This window comes from Psittacula echo (assembly GCF_963264785.1).
Source record: "Psittacula echo genome assembly, chromosome: 12".
Lineage (NCBI taxonomy): Eukaryota > Metazoa > Chordata > Aves > Psittaciformes > Psittacidae > Psittacula > Psittacula echo.
Window position 1 is genome coordinate 10,014,411 of NC_137747.1, and position 15,212 is coordinate 10,029,622.

General features: G+C 61.0%; 1 protein-coding gene across 2 annotated transcripts; it reads right to left on the minus strand.

Annotated features, from left to right (window-relative positions):
* Positions 1–304: 304 nt before the first annotated feature.
* ZNF335 (zinc finger protein 335) lies at positions 305–10,186 on the minus strand. 2 transcript variants are annotated; one of them, XM_080627669.1, is made up of 28 exons: positions 9,921–10,186; positions 9,238–9,469; positions 8,607–8,880; positions 8,151–8,228; positions 7,645–7,974; positions 7,402–7,536; positions 7,163–7,321; positions 6,836–7,079; positions 6,538–6,715; positions 6,344–6,456; positions 6,119–6,137; positions 5,800–5,916; positions 5,635–5,711; positions 5,363–5,523; positions 5,015–5,244; positions 4,829–4,937; positions 4,647–4,741; positions 4,269–4,555; positions 4,051–4,189; positions 3,602–3,982; positions 3,371–3,513; positions 2,886–3,025; positions 2,317–2,420; positions 2,156–2,233; positions 1,940–2,023; positions 1,702–1,767; positions 1,502–1,583; positions 305–1,004 (listed from the first exon to the last, which is right to left on the minus strand). In XM_080627669.1, the coding sequence occupies exons 1-28, from the start codon at positions 9,992–9,994 to the stop codon at positions 886–888; spliced, it is 4,248 nt and encodes a 1,415-aa protein (XP_080483795.1). In that variant the 5' UTR covers positions 9,995–10,186; the 3' UTR covers positions 305–885. The 2 variants fall into 2 exon arrangements, with proteins under 2 accessions (XP_080483795.1, XP_080483794.1); XM_080627668.1 differs by having other exon boundaries at positions 6,821–7,079.
* Between the last annotated feature and the right edge of the window lie 5,026 nt (positions 10,187–15,212).

Here is a 15,212-nt window from a genome sequence, read left to right on the forward strand (position 1 = left end):
ACTCCGAGATTAGCTGTTATAATCACATGTAAACACTTCCAGACAATCCGCTCAGGGAGGGGAGGCTGCTGTAGTCCGGGACAGAGTTACACGGGATTTAGGCTGTTTACCACTCGATTAATTTCATGACTCCAGCTCCAAGCCCACCATTGCAGCTGATGCCCAGCTCGCTTCCCACTGGTCAAGGTCAAGCCAACAGCCGAGTGCAGCCGCATGTGCCTGGCCCCAGCGCCAGGCTCAGGCTCCCCAGGGAGAAGCAGCAGAGGCAGGAGGAAGCCCCTGGCCCCTCAGGCAGGGACAGGCACAGGTTTCAATCCCTTTTTATTCATAAGCATAGTCAAAGCTTGAGAACATCAGAATTGAACCCCCCACAACCATCTACAACCCAACTCCAGAGTCCACCCCTCTTTAGAAGAAAAATAGAGCATCTTCCCCACTGTCTTGTCCTGCTCTGGGTTCTTCCAGTCCAAAGCCCCACTGCTGCCTGCCTGCAGGCCGGAGAAGCCAAGGGAAGGCTGAGTACCCCGTACGCAGGGAGTGCATGGCTGTGGCTACACAAACCTCCTGCAGCACACCACAGGCTGTGCTCGGCCGCACAGCTCCCCGCCAGACCCTGCTGTCAGGCAGATGCTGAGCTGAGTCTGGCCCATGCAGACATGATTCAGGAAAAGAGAGTTCAGAGCATCCAGTGCACCGGGCAAAGAGCCTGCGCAGACAAGTGCTGCCCCTGCGGCTGCGGAGCGGGTGCTGCTAGAGCAGCCGCCCGTGCCGGGGCGATGCGCAGCACCCTCGTGGGGCACAGCAGAGCTCAGGCATGGCCCTCATGGCCCCGAAGCAATAAGGCAACTGCTGAGGAGGCTCCTGTCGGCGTGGGGGTTCCTGGTGCTAGTCCGTGAGTGTGATGACGTCGTAGTGGATCCCCTCCTGCAGCTGCTGCATCTGCTCGGCCGCTGCCTCGGCCGCGAACACCCCCTGCGCCTGGGCCATCGCCGCGTCAGCCACTGCTGCACAGGAGAGCGGTCAGAGAGGGGCTGCCCGGGGCCCTGCACGCCCACAGGCAGGAGCCTGATGTGAACCCAAGGGCCACCGTGCTCACACCCAGGCCCGGTTAGCTACAAACGCATCAGGGCATCTCCACCCTGTGGAAGCTGCTGCACCTCCCAGCAACTCAGCTCCAGGAAGGGAGCTGGCGCTGCCTCACAGCTGGGCCAGCAAAGATCAGACACCAGCGCTGGCCCCCTCCCAGAACTACAGGGACTCAGGCAACGAAGTGGCCATGGAGCCTCATCTCCCCAGCCTGCCGGGCAAGGGCCACTGCACAGCCGCCCCGTCAGCTACAGCAGGAGAAGCGTCTGCAGCAGGGCTGGGCTGGGCCCATGGCATGGCAGCAGCTGCCAGCGGGCATCACAAACTGCCTGGCAGGAGCAGCACCCCAAGACCTGGAGGGAGACAGAGCTGCCAGAGCTACACCAGAGCTTGGCTCTGGGCCCCAGGATCCTACCTGAGACTGCTGAGTGTGCCGCTGCCTCCAGCTGTGCCTGCGTGACCAGCTGCTGCTCAGGTGAGACCGGCATGTACTGGATCTGTGGGGAGGAGAGGACAGGAGGGTCCTGCACTGAGCCATCAACCCACATGCACCTTCTCTTTGCCACTCCTCCCTCTCCAGCCCATCTGCAACAGCCACCAGGCCTGGACCCTCACCTGCGGCTCCTGCAGGAACTGGCTGCCCTGCTCGTACTGGATGTGGGTGATCTGACCATCCTGTACCTGGAGACAAGTGCTGCAGTGAGGCTGTGTCAGGACCATCGGGTATCCATGCCCTCAAAAGAGCAGTGGCTTGAGCAGAGCGAGCCACAGGGAACAAGGAGGCCCAGTCCCACACATGTACGCTCAACAGCCCCATCCACCACACCAAGGGAGCAGATAGCCTGAACCTTACCTGGATGTGATGACCCCCTGGGACAACAACATACTCGTGAGGAAGCAAATGTTGTACACTGTCCTGGGCAATGATGTACTGAACCTGCAAACACAGGGATTCAGACCCCAAAAATGTCACCACTGCCCAATGCCCCTCCCCAGCAGGGCTGGTTCTTGTCTGTTTCCTGTCCCCACCTCACCTCTCCCCACTCCAGCTGCACAGAAGCCCCCTCACCTGGTTGTCAGAGGTCACCAAGTGCTGCACTGTCTGTCCATCAGCAGTTGTGATCTCCTGGATGTACGCAGCCTCCTCCTGCAGGCCAGCAAGAGCCAGTGTCAGCGGGTTCCAGAGCAGGGAACCCCCCGAGCTCCTGGGCGGGAGGAGACGTGGCTCACCTGGCTCGTGACGCTCTGCCCCTGCGTGACAATGATGTGCTCCTGCCCCAGAGCCTGCTGCAGCCGCTCGGGAGCCAGCACCGCCTGGCCGGACTGCAGAGCTGCTGCAACGCCAAGAGAGCTGCTGTGGGGACTGCCGGGGCTGCGGGCAGTGCTGGCTGCGTTCCTGAGCAGCCCCTGCCCAGGGCTTGCCCCAACAAGGAGTTGGACACTCTCTAAGATCTGCTCACAGGTCAGAAGCTAAACCAAACTCTCTCAACACAAAGGGAACTAGAGCTCACTGTGGGCAGAACAACCTCCACATCAGACCATGAACTCTGCTTCTCATTTCAGCTGTGACCTGCTCAGAGCACTGCTGCTCCCACAATGCACTGAGTGACCGGGATGTGCCTGGAGGAAACCCCAGACCCTAGTTCTGCACAGAACCACTCAGCCACTGCCTCACGGGAGAGCTCCCTGTGCCCAGCCCTGTCCCTGCACCGCTGGCACTCACCCATCAGCAGGGGTCCCCTGGCCCTGACCCCTTGGCTAGGTGAATCTCCACACCCTGCCCACAGGACACATCTTACTCTGCAGCGTGGCCAGCGTGTCCTCTTCGCTTTTCAGTATGATGGTCTGTGAGGCAGCAGCTGCAGATGCCCCTGGCCTCTTCCCCTCCGAGCTGTGCAGACGCTGCATGTGGAACTTGAGGTGCCCATTACGGTTGAACCTGCAGGAGGAAGAGTGAGGTGGAGCTTGCCATGAGCAGCACAGGAGCTTTGTGACTTTGCAGGGACCCAGGCCACAGCCACCACATCGTATGACATGGCCTGTCCCAGCTCCCAAAATGCTTCAATCAGTGCTCAAGTACTGCATCTCCCCATGCAGCAGTTCCTCGAGATGAGGCTGGGCCCAGCTGCAGCAGGAATGGTTCTCAAGGACAGGGTCCCCCCTAACAGGGGGATGCTCCCGGCAGCAGGGTTGGGGCAGCCACTCTCTGTCAGTATCCTATCTTCTCTTGAGCCCTGGGGAGCTCATCTCTCAAAGCAGCAATAGCCTCACAAGCTTCACCCACCTCTGCCCACAGACTGGGCAGGAAAAGGGCTTCTCGTTGGTGTGCGTCAGCATGTGCCTGCGCAGGTCCTTCTTGTTCTTGGAGGCGAAGCTGCAGTGGTTGCACTTGTGCGGCCGCAGGCTGGCGTGCTGAACCATGTGGCTCTGGGGGCAGGAGGACAAGCGCAGGGTCAGGAAGCCCCGTTTCTCCAAAGCTCCTGTCCCCAGGGCTGCTCTGTGCCAGGGAACCTACCCGAACCTCTGGCCAGAGGGCTGCAGTGAATGGACAGTCAGGACACTTGAAGGTGCTGGGCCCAATGTGGGCTCTCTTGTGACTCTCCATTTCTGCTCTCCCTGTGAACATGGCTGTGCAAATCTTGCATGAAAACTTTTTGGCTGTGGAAATCTTGCACGAGAGCTTCTTGGCTGTGGAAACCTTGCACGAGAGCTTCTTGGCTGTGCTTTGGAGCGCAGGCCACTTGACCTTTGGGGATGAGCTTTCCTGGCCCTCGGAGGCTGGGGATAAAGACGAGTCCTTCTGGAGCTGACTGGTGACACAGTGCACCAGGGGCCACTTGACACCAGCCTCCTGGTGCTCCGCAGGCGAGGGGAAGGCAGCGACTCCGCTGAGGGGCTGCAAGAGAAACACCCATTCACAGCTGCACCAGCACGGCCCACGCCGGGAACAGCGCAGCTCCTTACCTCTGTGTGTTGGAACTGGCTCTCCGCAGCGCTGGGTGACACGACACAGGGATTGCTACGACCCTTCAGATCCTCCTCTGCCATCACAGCCTCGCTCACAACCACTGCCTCGGAGGTTTCCACAGGGCTCTCCTCCTCACTGCGGAGAGGACAGGGTCACCTCACCATTAAAGCCTCCTCATTCGATGCCAGAATGCCTCCACCTGTGAGCAGCTGACCTGTACAGTGCACCAGGAGCCTGAATTTCCTCACTGATGGGTGTGATGATGCTGTACTCTGTTGTTCCACCAAAGGGGATAGTGATCTGCTGCAGCTCCGAGCCATCCAGGGTCGCCTCCTCATAAGCCTCCTGCACCAACGTCTCCCCAGGCTCCACCATGTGCAGCGTCAACAACTTCTGCTGCTGTTGCTGCTGCTCCTTAGAGTCTGCCTCCTCGCCCTCCTCTGCCTGGGGCTCACAGGAGACTGGCACCTCTACAGAATCATCCTGCTTCACCACAGCCACCTGCAGGGGTCAGCAGCTCAGGCTCTCTGAAACACCCCCTGAGCAGAACAGGCCTGGGAGGCCTCCCTCTGCCACCCTGAGCCCTCCTCACCTGCAGTGAGCCCGTGGCCAGCTCTCGCTGAGTGCTCATGTTTAGCAGGAGATCCAGGGCAGTTTGTGTGGCCAGCTCTGCAGATCCAGCCACGTCTGCAGAGGTCACAAGGGGAGGGCCAGGAACGTGCTTGCCCACCTCTCCCATTCCCATCCCCACCCCTACAGCGGGCACTCACTCACCTTGTTCGTAGATGATGGTGGCTCCTCCCAGGGAATCCTGAGAGAGGATGGGGGGCTCTGCTCCTGGGAGGGCCTGGACCGTGTGGTAGGTGATGGGCACAGTAGGTTCCTGCGTGAGAGAGTGAGCTGGACCACAAAGCTGGGGCCCTGAGCACCAGGAGCTGGGCCATGGGCAACAGCACTCACCGGCGGACTGGCCTCTGGCTCAGTCGGGGCCTGGACCTGGCTGTGCTGCTGCTTCAACTCCTCAATCTGCTGCAGGGTGAAGAAGGGGCGGCGACGGCATGGCGGATCCTCGGGGTGCATCTTTGCCCACTCCTCGAAGGACTCGGGGTGGCGGCAGTGCACATGGAGCCGCAAGTTCTTCTTGTGCTTGGTGGTGAAGTGACAGAACTCACAAGCAAACGGCTTCCCTCCTGCAGGAGATGGGAGTCAAGCAGGGGGTCCCTGAAGGACGGCAGACAGGCTCTGACCACCTCCTGCAGAGCAGTGGACATCAGGGCAGCAGGCAGGCAGGCAGGCAGCTCCTCTCACCCGTGTGCTTGACAGCCATGTGGGACACCAGGAAGTCCTCCCGCAAGGTGGAGTACTTGCAGAAGCTGCACTTGTAGGGCTTGTCGTTCATGTGGGACAGCTGGTGGTTCAGCAGGACCTTCTTGTCCTCACAGATGTAGTCACAGAACTCACACTTGAACCTGCCAGGACAAAGCCACCTGTCACACGAGCAGCAGGGACCTTCTGTCCTCCCCCGAGGGGAGCTGAGACACGGCTGGGCCAGGTCGCCTGCAGGCTCTGCCGGCTCCTACCTGCGGTTGGCGATGGCCTGGATGTGTGTCAGAAGATGCATCTTGAAGGTGTAGCGCTTCTTGAAGGACTTGCCGCACTGCAGCGAAACAAAACACAGCAGTGTCCACCTCCTGTCCGGCCTCACTCACTGCTGCCACCCCCCAGGCTGTGTGTCCTCCCCTCACCTTGTCACACATGTGTGGCTTCTCTGTGCTGTGTGTCTTCATGTGCTGGGTGAGCCTCTTCTGCATGGGGTAGATGCGGTTGCACACAGGGCACGGGAAGGAGTTCAGCTTTGGGGGCTGGAGGAGGAGCACGAGGATGAGCTCACTGGGAGGAGCTCACCAGTCTCCTCACCCTCTCCCCACTGCAGGACTGGGCTGCCCTTCCTCAGATGATCCAGAAACACTGCCTTCAACGAGGCACCAAGAAGTTGTGGAAAACCAGGCATGCCTCTTCCCATGTAACGGTGCTGAGACAAGCCAACAAGGAACTCAAACTCACCGGATCTGCTCTTTTTTTCCTGAAAAAGAAATAAGAAAACCCCCTTTTGTGTCAGCCATATCCCAAGTCCGAGATCCCTTGTACCCAGACACTAAAACTCCCTGTTTTGGAAATGGCCAGAGGTCAGGGAAGGGGAGGGCATGGCTGCCTCCCAGGGCAGGAGGAACAGTGTTACTGCAGCTCAGCTAGGCTGCAGGACAGTCTGTAGGACTGCACATCTCTTACCTGTCCCGGCTGTGCACTGCAGAGTGCCGGATGACATCCTTCTTGTACACGCTGGTGTAATTGCACTCCTCGCACTTGTAAGGTTTGCTGCCCACATGGTTGAACATGTGTTCCTGTGGCAAGCAGAGTGGGGCCCGTAAGTTCCAGGGCTACCACCCCCCTGGTGGGCACGGGAGTGGGACAGACATGCTCACCTTGAGGGAGGACCAGCGGCGGGCACGGTAGCTGCACTGTAGACACTTGAAGAGCTGTGGGTTGTTGGCCTCATGCGAATTAACATGGAAACGCAGATCATCGTGTGTAAGGAAGCGTGAGCCGCAGATCCGGCACAGGTACGGCCTCATCAGGGGCTTGGGTGACTTGTAGTAGTACCTGTGGAACAGGGCCAGGGCTCAGGGCTGCGGGAGCAAGCTGGGGCTGGACCGGCCCTGGGCAGAGGCCAGAGGGCCCAGCACCGCCTCGGCTCACACCCCTCACCTGTGCCCCATGTACTTGCGGTATTTCTTGCCCAGGAAGCGGCGTGAGGGCCGCCCACGCCGCCTGGGGAACACGTCTGCCTCCTCAGAGCTCATGTTGGAGGAAGGGTCCTTGTTCTCTGAGTCAGACTGGCTGATGCTGGGCTCTGCCAGGCTCTTGCTGGTCCCGTTCTCCAGGCCAGAGGAACTGGCTGCTTCTGAGTTCTGCAGCTCGCAGCCCTGCATGCTCTGGGATGTCACCAAGGGCTCCGCGTCCCCTCCTGCTCGACAGAGCACAGCACAGCTTCAGCACACGCCTCCCTGTGCCAGCCCACCACGGGGCTGCTGCCTCTTCCCCCCTCACCTTCGGCCATGTCCTGGGGCACATCCTCCAGGCGAGGACACTTGCGGGGTCTCCCCAGGCGGCGGCGCAGCCTCTCCTCACTGGACGTGGGGACGCTGCGGTTGAACTTGGGCTGCCGCCCGCGGGGCTCATCCTCGGCTGGGTTGTAGTCACTGTCCTCTGGGGTAAGTGGCCCAAAATGTGAGACAGACACTGGAAAAAGACTAAGCTACATAAGATGTGGGGAGAACAAGTCCTACCTTCAGAGTCATCGATAGCACCAGCATCCATAATATCATCATCTTCTTCCTCTTCTGGGACCTCCTCCTCCACAGTCTTTGGCACAGATTCCTCCTTTCGTGGACGTCCTTTCTTCAAAGACAGAGCTGAACCCGCTGCCACAGAGAATGGAACAAAACCTCCTCACCAGTCTGCACAATGGAACAAGTCCTTACACCCATCCCTGAGAGCAGAGCCCATTTCCCTCAGCACCCAGCACGCACCTGGCTGGAAGTGCCGCTCTTTCATGTGGTTAATCAGTGTCTTCTTGGAGATGCTCTTGTACTGACACATCTTGCACTTGAATTGCTGCACCACCACCACCTCCATCATCTCTTCCAGGGTCTCCATGTCTGGCTGGTCCAGCTCCTCCTCGCCATCCACCTCTTGGGCCTGACCTGGCTGTGCTGGCAGCTCCATCACTTCCAGATGCTCAGAAGGGTCTGAAGGGCCAGGCTGGTCAAGGCATGTGGAGGTCGGTCCATCAGCAACAGCTTCTATTGCTAAGCTATTAGCTAGCGCAGAAGTGGCCATCTGGGACACAATGGGGGCACCTGAAATGCCAAAACTAGCTCAGCCAAGGAGAAAACCCTCATCTGTGTGTCCAAGGCTGCTCCCTCGCCTGGAGCAAGGGCTGAACGCCATCTCAGTGACCACCTCGCAACAGTCACCACATCCCCAGGGACTCTGGCGCAGGCACTGGAATACCCATCCCAGGGCACAGCCTTACCATCGTCAGGGCCTTGCAGGATGAGGTACTGGGTAGTCTCTGCCCCACCATCCTCTGCACTGGTCACAGCAATGCAGCCTGAGAGAAAGAGCAGAGCAGGGTGGTAACTGTCAGGCACAGGGGCTGTAGGGTCCGTGGGGCCATCCCATGTTTGGACAAAAGCGGGAAGCAGTGAGGAAGCTCTGGCTGCAGGGATGGGACCTGCCCTGGGCTGCTGGCACCACAGCTGAAGGAGCAGCCAGACAGAGGGAGGGCTTGTCAGTCAGCAGCAACAAGCTCCTCGTCAAACCCTCCAACTACTGCAGCAGGGCAAGAAGAGAATCCCCACTGACAGGGATGCATGATGACACATGGATATACTTCCCTCTCCCCAGGCCTGGCACAGCAACAGCTCCCTTCCCAGCACCCCACGATGAGAGCAGGCCGGGCTGCCACAAGTGAGCAGCTCCCACTCACTCTGGATGATGTCAGGCCCGATCGTGGACTCGATGATTTTGTCAATGGCAGAACCTAGGTCCGAGGAGGTGGATGCGGTGGAGTCCGACACAACAGTGGCTCCATCAGTGATGACACTGGAATGTACCAGGACTTGTGGGGACTCTGACACCATGATGGACTGGCTCACGGTGGAAACACTGGAGACCAAGGTGGACTGGGCAATGGAGGATGAATCTGGCAGGTAAATCCGGGGAATGGCATCTGTGCTGGAGCTGCTCTCCGACACCTCTTCCTGGGGCAAAAGAAGAGGTGAGAAGGGCTCAGGTGAGAGGCCTCTGTCAGGCCAGGCTCCCATTGAGCCACTGTATGCAAACGACACCAGCGCAGAGCTACTGGGAAAGGCATGAGCACACCCCCTGTGGCGCTGCCAAGGACCCTGGCCCTCCGGGGCTGCTCTTGCTACCAAAGAGGCTTCTCTCCCTCAGATCAGCAAGCAGACATCCCACCAGCAGTGTGACAGCACCTGCTTCGGCTGAGCTACAGAGCTGCCTCCCGAAGCTTGGCCTGCCAGAAATGTCTAGAGAAACACAGAACCAGAACCGCAGCTACCCTCCCCTCCCGAGCCGAGTGCCACCCCATCGGCTCCTACCAAGGAGACCTCGCTGCTGTCGGAGCTTTGCCCCACGCCAGAGTCGTCCGCTCGGGAAAGGGTTCCGGAGGCCGATGCGGTGTCGCTGCTGTCCGCTGACACGGCCTCCGAGGTGCCGACGCCCAGGCCGCTCTCGGAAGGCTCCTCCCGCACCGCCTGCGGGGCCGCGTCGCTGCTGCTCTGCACCGCATTCTCCTCCATACCCGCCCTGCCGAGGCCGCCTAGGCGCCACCTGAGGAGGAGGCCGCCGCCATCAGCGCCGCGGCTGGCGCCGGAGCCCACGGGGACCCGGGCCGGCGGGGCCGCGCCTCGCCCGCGGTGGGGGCCAGGGCTGCCCCTCGGGGAAGCCGCGGAGCAGCCCCATGCCCGGCGCGCCCGATCCCGTCATGCCCCGCGGCGCCGCCCGGCCCATGGCCGCCATCTTGCCGCGGGGTCCCCCCCGCCGCCTCCGCGCGCGCGCACACGGCGGGGCGGCCCCGGAGCGCCGGGGCGGGGAGCACCGACCGCGCGGGGCGGGGGGACCCGCGGCTGCCGCCCGCCCGCCCGCCGCCCGCGCGCTCACCCGGCCCTCCGCGGCCCCGCAGCGCCTCCGCCGGAGCCGGCACCACGGCGGCCGCCATGCCCCCCCGCCCTCGCGCCGCGGAGCGGTACGGCCACGCGGGCCTCGCGCCGGGACTACTTACCTCGCCCCGGGGCAGGGACCCCGCCGCGTCCGAGGTGCTTTTCGCCGAGGAGACATGCTCCTCTCTCTGGCCATCGCCGTCGCCTCCCGGCACCGAACGGTGAGCCCTCGGGCTGGGGGAAGCCTCGGCCCCCCGCCGGGGAGGGCTACTTTCTCTGCGAAGGGATCACCGGCAAGGTGCTGCGGTTGTGCGTCATGGCGTCACGAAGCGGCGCCTGGGCCCTGAGCGTCGCCGTCGCGCCGGGTTGCGCCCGTCACGTGACGAGAAGGCGGAAGTGGCCGCGGCGGTCTGGGGTCGGGGCGCTCGGTCCGGCCGCGGGTGGTGCTGGGCCCAGCTGTCTCGGCTCAGCCGCTGGTGCCACCTCCAGAGCCGCACAAGCCGGGGGCTCCCAGCTCACCGTAGGGGTTTGGCTTCGCCGGCACCTCCGGATGCTCCGGTGTCGCCGCAGGGATACGCTCCGGAGCCTGCTGGTGCCCCAGCTCCCAGTGCGGTGGCATGCCGTCCGCTCCTGACGAGTTCAGCTGTGGATGGAGAGCCCAGGCTCAGCTCTACCAGCCCCTGCTCTGCACTGACATGTTTCACACACCCCTGACTCCGGTGGCTCCTGGTCTCACCGGTGCTTTCTTGTGCTTGCTGCTCTGCTGGGAGCGTTTCCATCCCAGGTTTTCTCTGGGAGGGAGGCAGCCATGTTGTGCCTGCGCTCATCTCCTTCAGCTCCTTTAACCTGCCAGAGGGGAGACTGAGATGAGCTCTTAGGCAGAAGCTCTTCCCTGTGAGGGTGCTGAGGCGCTGGCACAGGGTGCCCAGAGAAGCTGTGGCTGCCCCATCCCTGGCAGTGTTCAAGGCCAGGTTGGACACAGGGGCTTGGAGCAAGCTGCTCTAGTGGAAGGTGTCCCTGCCCGTGGCAGGGGTTGGAGCTGGATGAGCTTTAAGGTCCCTTCCAACACAAACCAGGCTGCGATTCTATGGTTCTGAGGCTGGGGCTGAACCCGGCTGCTTGGCCGCTGAGGAAGGGACGCTGTTGCTGGGGGTGGCACATGCTGCAGTGCGGCTCCATCCAGCACTGGGCAGGACGGGCGGTTGCGTTGTCTTGCTGGCCAGGACGGCCGGTACTGGGCCGGTGCTGGTGTGGTGCCAGCTGCAGCAGGACAGACAGTGCCGCATCTGGCACAGCCTGCGAGCACTGAGCTCGCCTGCCAGGAACCCAAGCAGGGTGGCCTGGATCAGTGCTCGGTGTCATTTGGATGCGGTGCTTCAGGTCCCAGGCAAAGGCTGGGCTCAGCCCAGGGCTCCTGTGCTGGGCTTTGCAGGTCCCTGGTGTCAGCCTGCCTGTCACCTCCTGCCCTGGGTGAGGCTGCCCGGAGGTGCCGTGTGCCTGTAGAGGCCGCAGAGGAGCTGCTGCTGAGCCACTAGCATCTTTTGGTTCTTTTTCAAGCCAATTAAACATATCCTTGACAGGTTTATATCCTCACCCATCACGACGCTCCTGCTGAAGGTGCTGAGTCCCTGTGTGCAGGCACTGCTGCATTGCACCTGCGGCCGGGAGAGACCGAGGGGTTGGGGTTTGCTTCCTTCCCCTATTACTCCATTTAAAGCCACCCTGTGCAGCTCTGTGGTTGCTGTGGGGACGTGGAGCTGGGAAGGGTGCAGGGGGCTCCTGTGGCAGATGTCCCCTCTCTGTAGTCCCGGGGTTTGCATGGGAGGAGCCTGGTGCTGTGTGGGGCTGGCTTTGTCTGGGCTCGGGCTGCCCCTGTGCTCCCTGCTGGGGAAACTCCGTGTTTCTGACGGTCCAGGCTGTGGGTCAGGGAACCCCTCGCAGAAGTTACCTCGCAGGCAGGGGAAATGGGGTGGGTTTGTGTTGGATTGTCCGGTTTCCTCTCCTTTAACTCCTGCATTCAGTCAGCTGCTGTGAGACAGTGAAAGATTTTCCCAATGGACAATGGTTCCAGGGCAAAGCAGCCTGACCTCTGTGAGCCCCAGGGGCTCATGTGGACCCTCCTGGTGCTGGCTCGACTGGTGGAAAATGGGCTTAAAGCTGCTGTTACCCTGCAGGCGCCCCGTGTCCTTTGTCTCAGAGGGCTGCACCCGCGCAGCTTTGCGGGGATGGGTAACCTGCTATTTTTAAAAATGCTGCATGCCCGAGCAGAGTGAGGGGATTTCCAGGACCGTGGCTCCCTGCTCGGGAAGCACCGCTCCCATCGCGCTCCTCCACTGCACTCCAGTGCCTAAAATCACCCTGGGGCCAAAGAAAACAGAATGAAAGCTCAGCAAGAGGCTTAAGAGAATCCAAAAATGGACGTGGCACGTGTTGGGTGCGTGTCCAAATACCTTTAGCAGGGGGAGCACTGGGTTAAAGGCCTTTTGGGAATGGGCTGAGGAGACAACACAAACCCTTGAGCCTGGAGAGTAAAGTGATAAGAGAGCGGTGGGGGTTGAAGCTGATTTTTAACAGGCACTGGCAGGCTGTCTCCTGCTGTCCAGCCGGGATAAGGCGCTTGGAAGCAGCTACAGCCGGAGAAGCTGCTGCTTGAGGCAGGGTGAAAGTGACCCTGGTTGGGGTCCTGCTCTTGAGGTGCCCCTCAGGGCAGCCCCAGCAGCAGCTCCTGGTACTGGCCGGGGCTCCCCCTGCTCCCACAACAGCTTCTCCATGAGCTAATGCCTTGGTCAGTGTTCCAGGATAGGTGGTGGTTGGTGCTAAGCGCAGTGCCCAGGGCAGAGCACCCCCCCGGCCCCCACAACCCGAGCCCCGGATCCGCTCTGGTGGTTGTGTCATTGTGGTGTTTGTTCCTCCTTGTTTCCGTTTGTCTTTTAAAGAAACCACTGCTGGTGATGTTTGTGTAGCTGCAAAGCACCCATCCCCATCTGTGCGGCCCGCCTGTGTTTCTGTCCCACCTGGGAAGGGAGGTTGCATCAGCACATTTTGTAAAGGGTTGAGCAAAACAGCCCTTGCTGCAGGAAATGGTTTTTCCTCACAGCAGATTGCTTCACCGCCGGCTCCTTCCCAGCAACGGTGGCTCCTGGACCAGGCACCGGGAACTCTCCCGGGGGATTGCTCTGAGCCAGGGGGCAGCAGCCGGGATGCTTCCCGCCGGGCTCCAGCCGCTCTGCTGTGTGCCTGGGGATGGCTGGGACACGGTGCCAGCCCTTCCTGCTGGGATCTCAGCTTCCCAGGCCCCTGGTGGGGTAGCGCCCGTTTTCTGTGGCCAGCAGCACTGCGGCTGAACCCACAGCCTCAGCCCTAATGCCACCCTTGCACTGGGGCAGGGCGCTCCAGCTGCTCCCAGAGCTCCAGGGAGCCTGTGGCTGGGACACTTACACCCTTGCGAGGTCCCCTCAGCACAGGCAGCTCACTGGCCCCGGCTCTGCCACGGAGAGCTCCTGTCTGTGCAGGGGCCACAGTGGCCCAGCAGTGTCCTGTGGCCTCCTGGGCAGTTGAGGCCCGTGTCCCACACACAGGCTGGGGCAATGCCAAACTGTGCCCTACGCTGCCTGCCCCGTGTGCCTCGTCCTGGGTCAGAGCCGTGGCTGCTGTTCCCACAGGGCTCAGGACCATCAATGGCCTTTCCAGGATGCGTGTGGAGCTGCTGAATACGAGCAGCCATGGCTGCAGCCCCTCCTCGCCAGCCAGAAGTGCCGCTGCTGCTGCTGGTTGTTTTCTTTCCCCTTCTGGAGGGATCCTGTGGCTTCCTTCCCAGACCTTGGAGCCATGGTCCAAGGCCGCTGGCTTCCACCCTCTGCAGTGCTGCTGATTCATCACTGCTGGTTAGTTAGAAAAAGGGTAATCAGCAGATTACTGAAATATAAGTTAAAATAAACAAGGTGGGCCGGAGAACTGCATGTGTAACAGTGTCCTGGAGGCCTGAGCTGTGCATTGGACCAGGCTGTTCCCATCTTGTGCCCGTTGCCTGCATGGAGCAAGGCAGCTCAGCACCCAGTGCAGCCATGGTGGCTTCCCGCAGCCCTGCCCGTGGCTGGTCCCTCCAAGGCTCCCGGCTGCTGGCCAGGCTGTTTGCCATTCCCTGGCTGCCTGGATTTTGTCCATATGCCTGTGTTGACAACTGAGCTGCTCTGAATTAATTTGGCAGAGGATGATTCAAACAGTTGTCAAATGTTTTACTGAAATCTCAGTGGTTTATCCACTGCTCTTCCTTCTGCTGCTCGGAGTTTACAATTAAATACAACCAGTTTTGCCCATATTTCACCTTCTACAAACCCCTGCTTCTTAGTCCTGAGCTGCCGGGTTGGTGGCAGCCAGCACTGTCCCCTCTGTGTGCCGGGCAGGTTTCCCATCATTGTCACAATTGCTGCTCTTCCCGATTTAGCAGGCAGCTGCTGTGCCCGTCTCACTGCCCGGGAACAATGCGCTGCCCACCTGTGTCCTGCCATGCCGTGCCTTGTTGTGCTGTGCTGTGCCGGTGCAGGGGCACAGGCGATGGCCTCTGTGGGCTGGGTACGTCAGGTCGTCCCAGAGGAGGTGGCCTCAGGTGGCTGAGGGGGATGGCAGTGGCTGGGCTGTCCTTGGACACCCCTTCCCAAAGTCACCAAAGCAGGTCACCAAATCTCAGTGCTGCCCCTTGCAGCCCTGGGCCCTGTGCACCCACTGTGCTGCTCTCCTGGCCGGTGGGAAGGTTTGGTTGGTAGATCAAAAGTTGGTCAAGGACCAGGTAAAAGCTGAGCAGGGGCAAGTTTCGAGGAGTGGGGATGAGTTTACAGCAAAGCAAGTCATGAAACACAACAGGAGCCCTGCGGCATTTGGAGCTCTTGCACATGTTTTGTACCACCCCGGGGCTGCTGGAGGCTGCCGGGCTCCTCACGCCGCTCCGGTGGGATGCTCTGGGCTGTTTTCCCTCCAGTGTTGAATGCCTCTGACTTGTTTCTTCAAACCCTTCCTGGATTTCCCACCTTCAAGGCTTCCCAGCACACAGGAGCTGGTCTCCTCTCCATCCCATGGCACCAGGGAGTGCAGGGGCTGTGCTGTGTGATGAGGGCTCAGAAGGCGCTGGGTCCCCTCCAGCATTGGCAGGGCTCTGTCCAGTACGGATGCCACCTGACTGCCCCAGCACGGGTTGTGCCACTGCCTGCTGCCGGCCTTGGGTGCCTGGAAGAGCAGAGCATGGGGTGGGAGATCCCTGATCCACATCCCTGAGGGGCAGGCAGTGAGTTCCTGGGGGGTGCAGGGGCCAGAGAAGGTGTGGAGCGGGGAATGCCCCAGCTCAATGCGGGGAGGTGACTGTGCCACCCACCCGGGTGCCTGGAGCCGGAGTGACGGCTGGGGGGATCCGTCATGCACGG

Excerpts from the sequence above, each read along its gene's own strand:
- ZNF335 (XM_080627668.1), bottom strand. The coding sequence starts at position 9,994 with ATGGCCAGAGAGAGGAGCATGTCTCCTCGGCGAAAAGCACCTCGGACG. Across the intron at positions 7,975-8,150 it reads CCTGCAAGGCCCTGACGATG|GTGCCCCCATTGTGTCCCAG; the intron begins GTAAGGCTGTGC and ends TTGGCATTTCAG. Across the intron at positions 1,005-1,501 it reads GGCACACTCAGCAGTCTCAG|CAGTGGCTGACGCGGCGATG; the intron begins GTAGGATCCTGG and ends TCTCCTGTGCAG.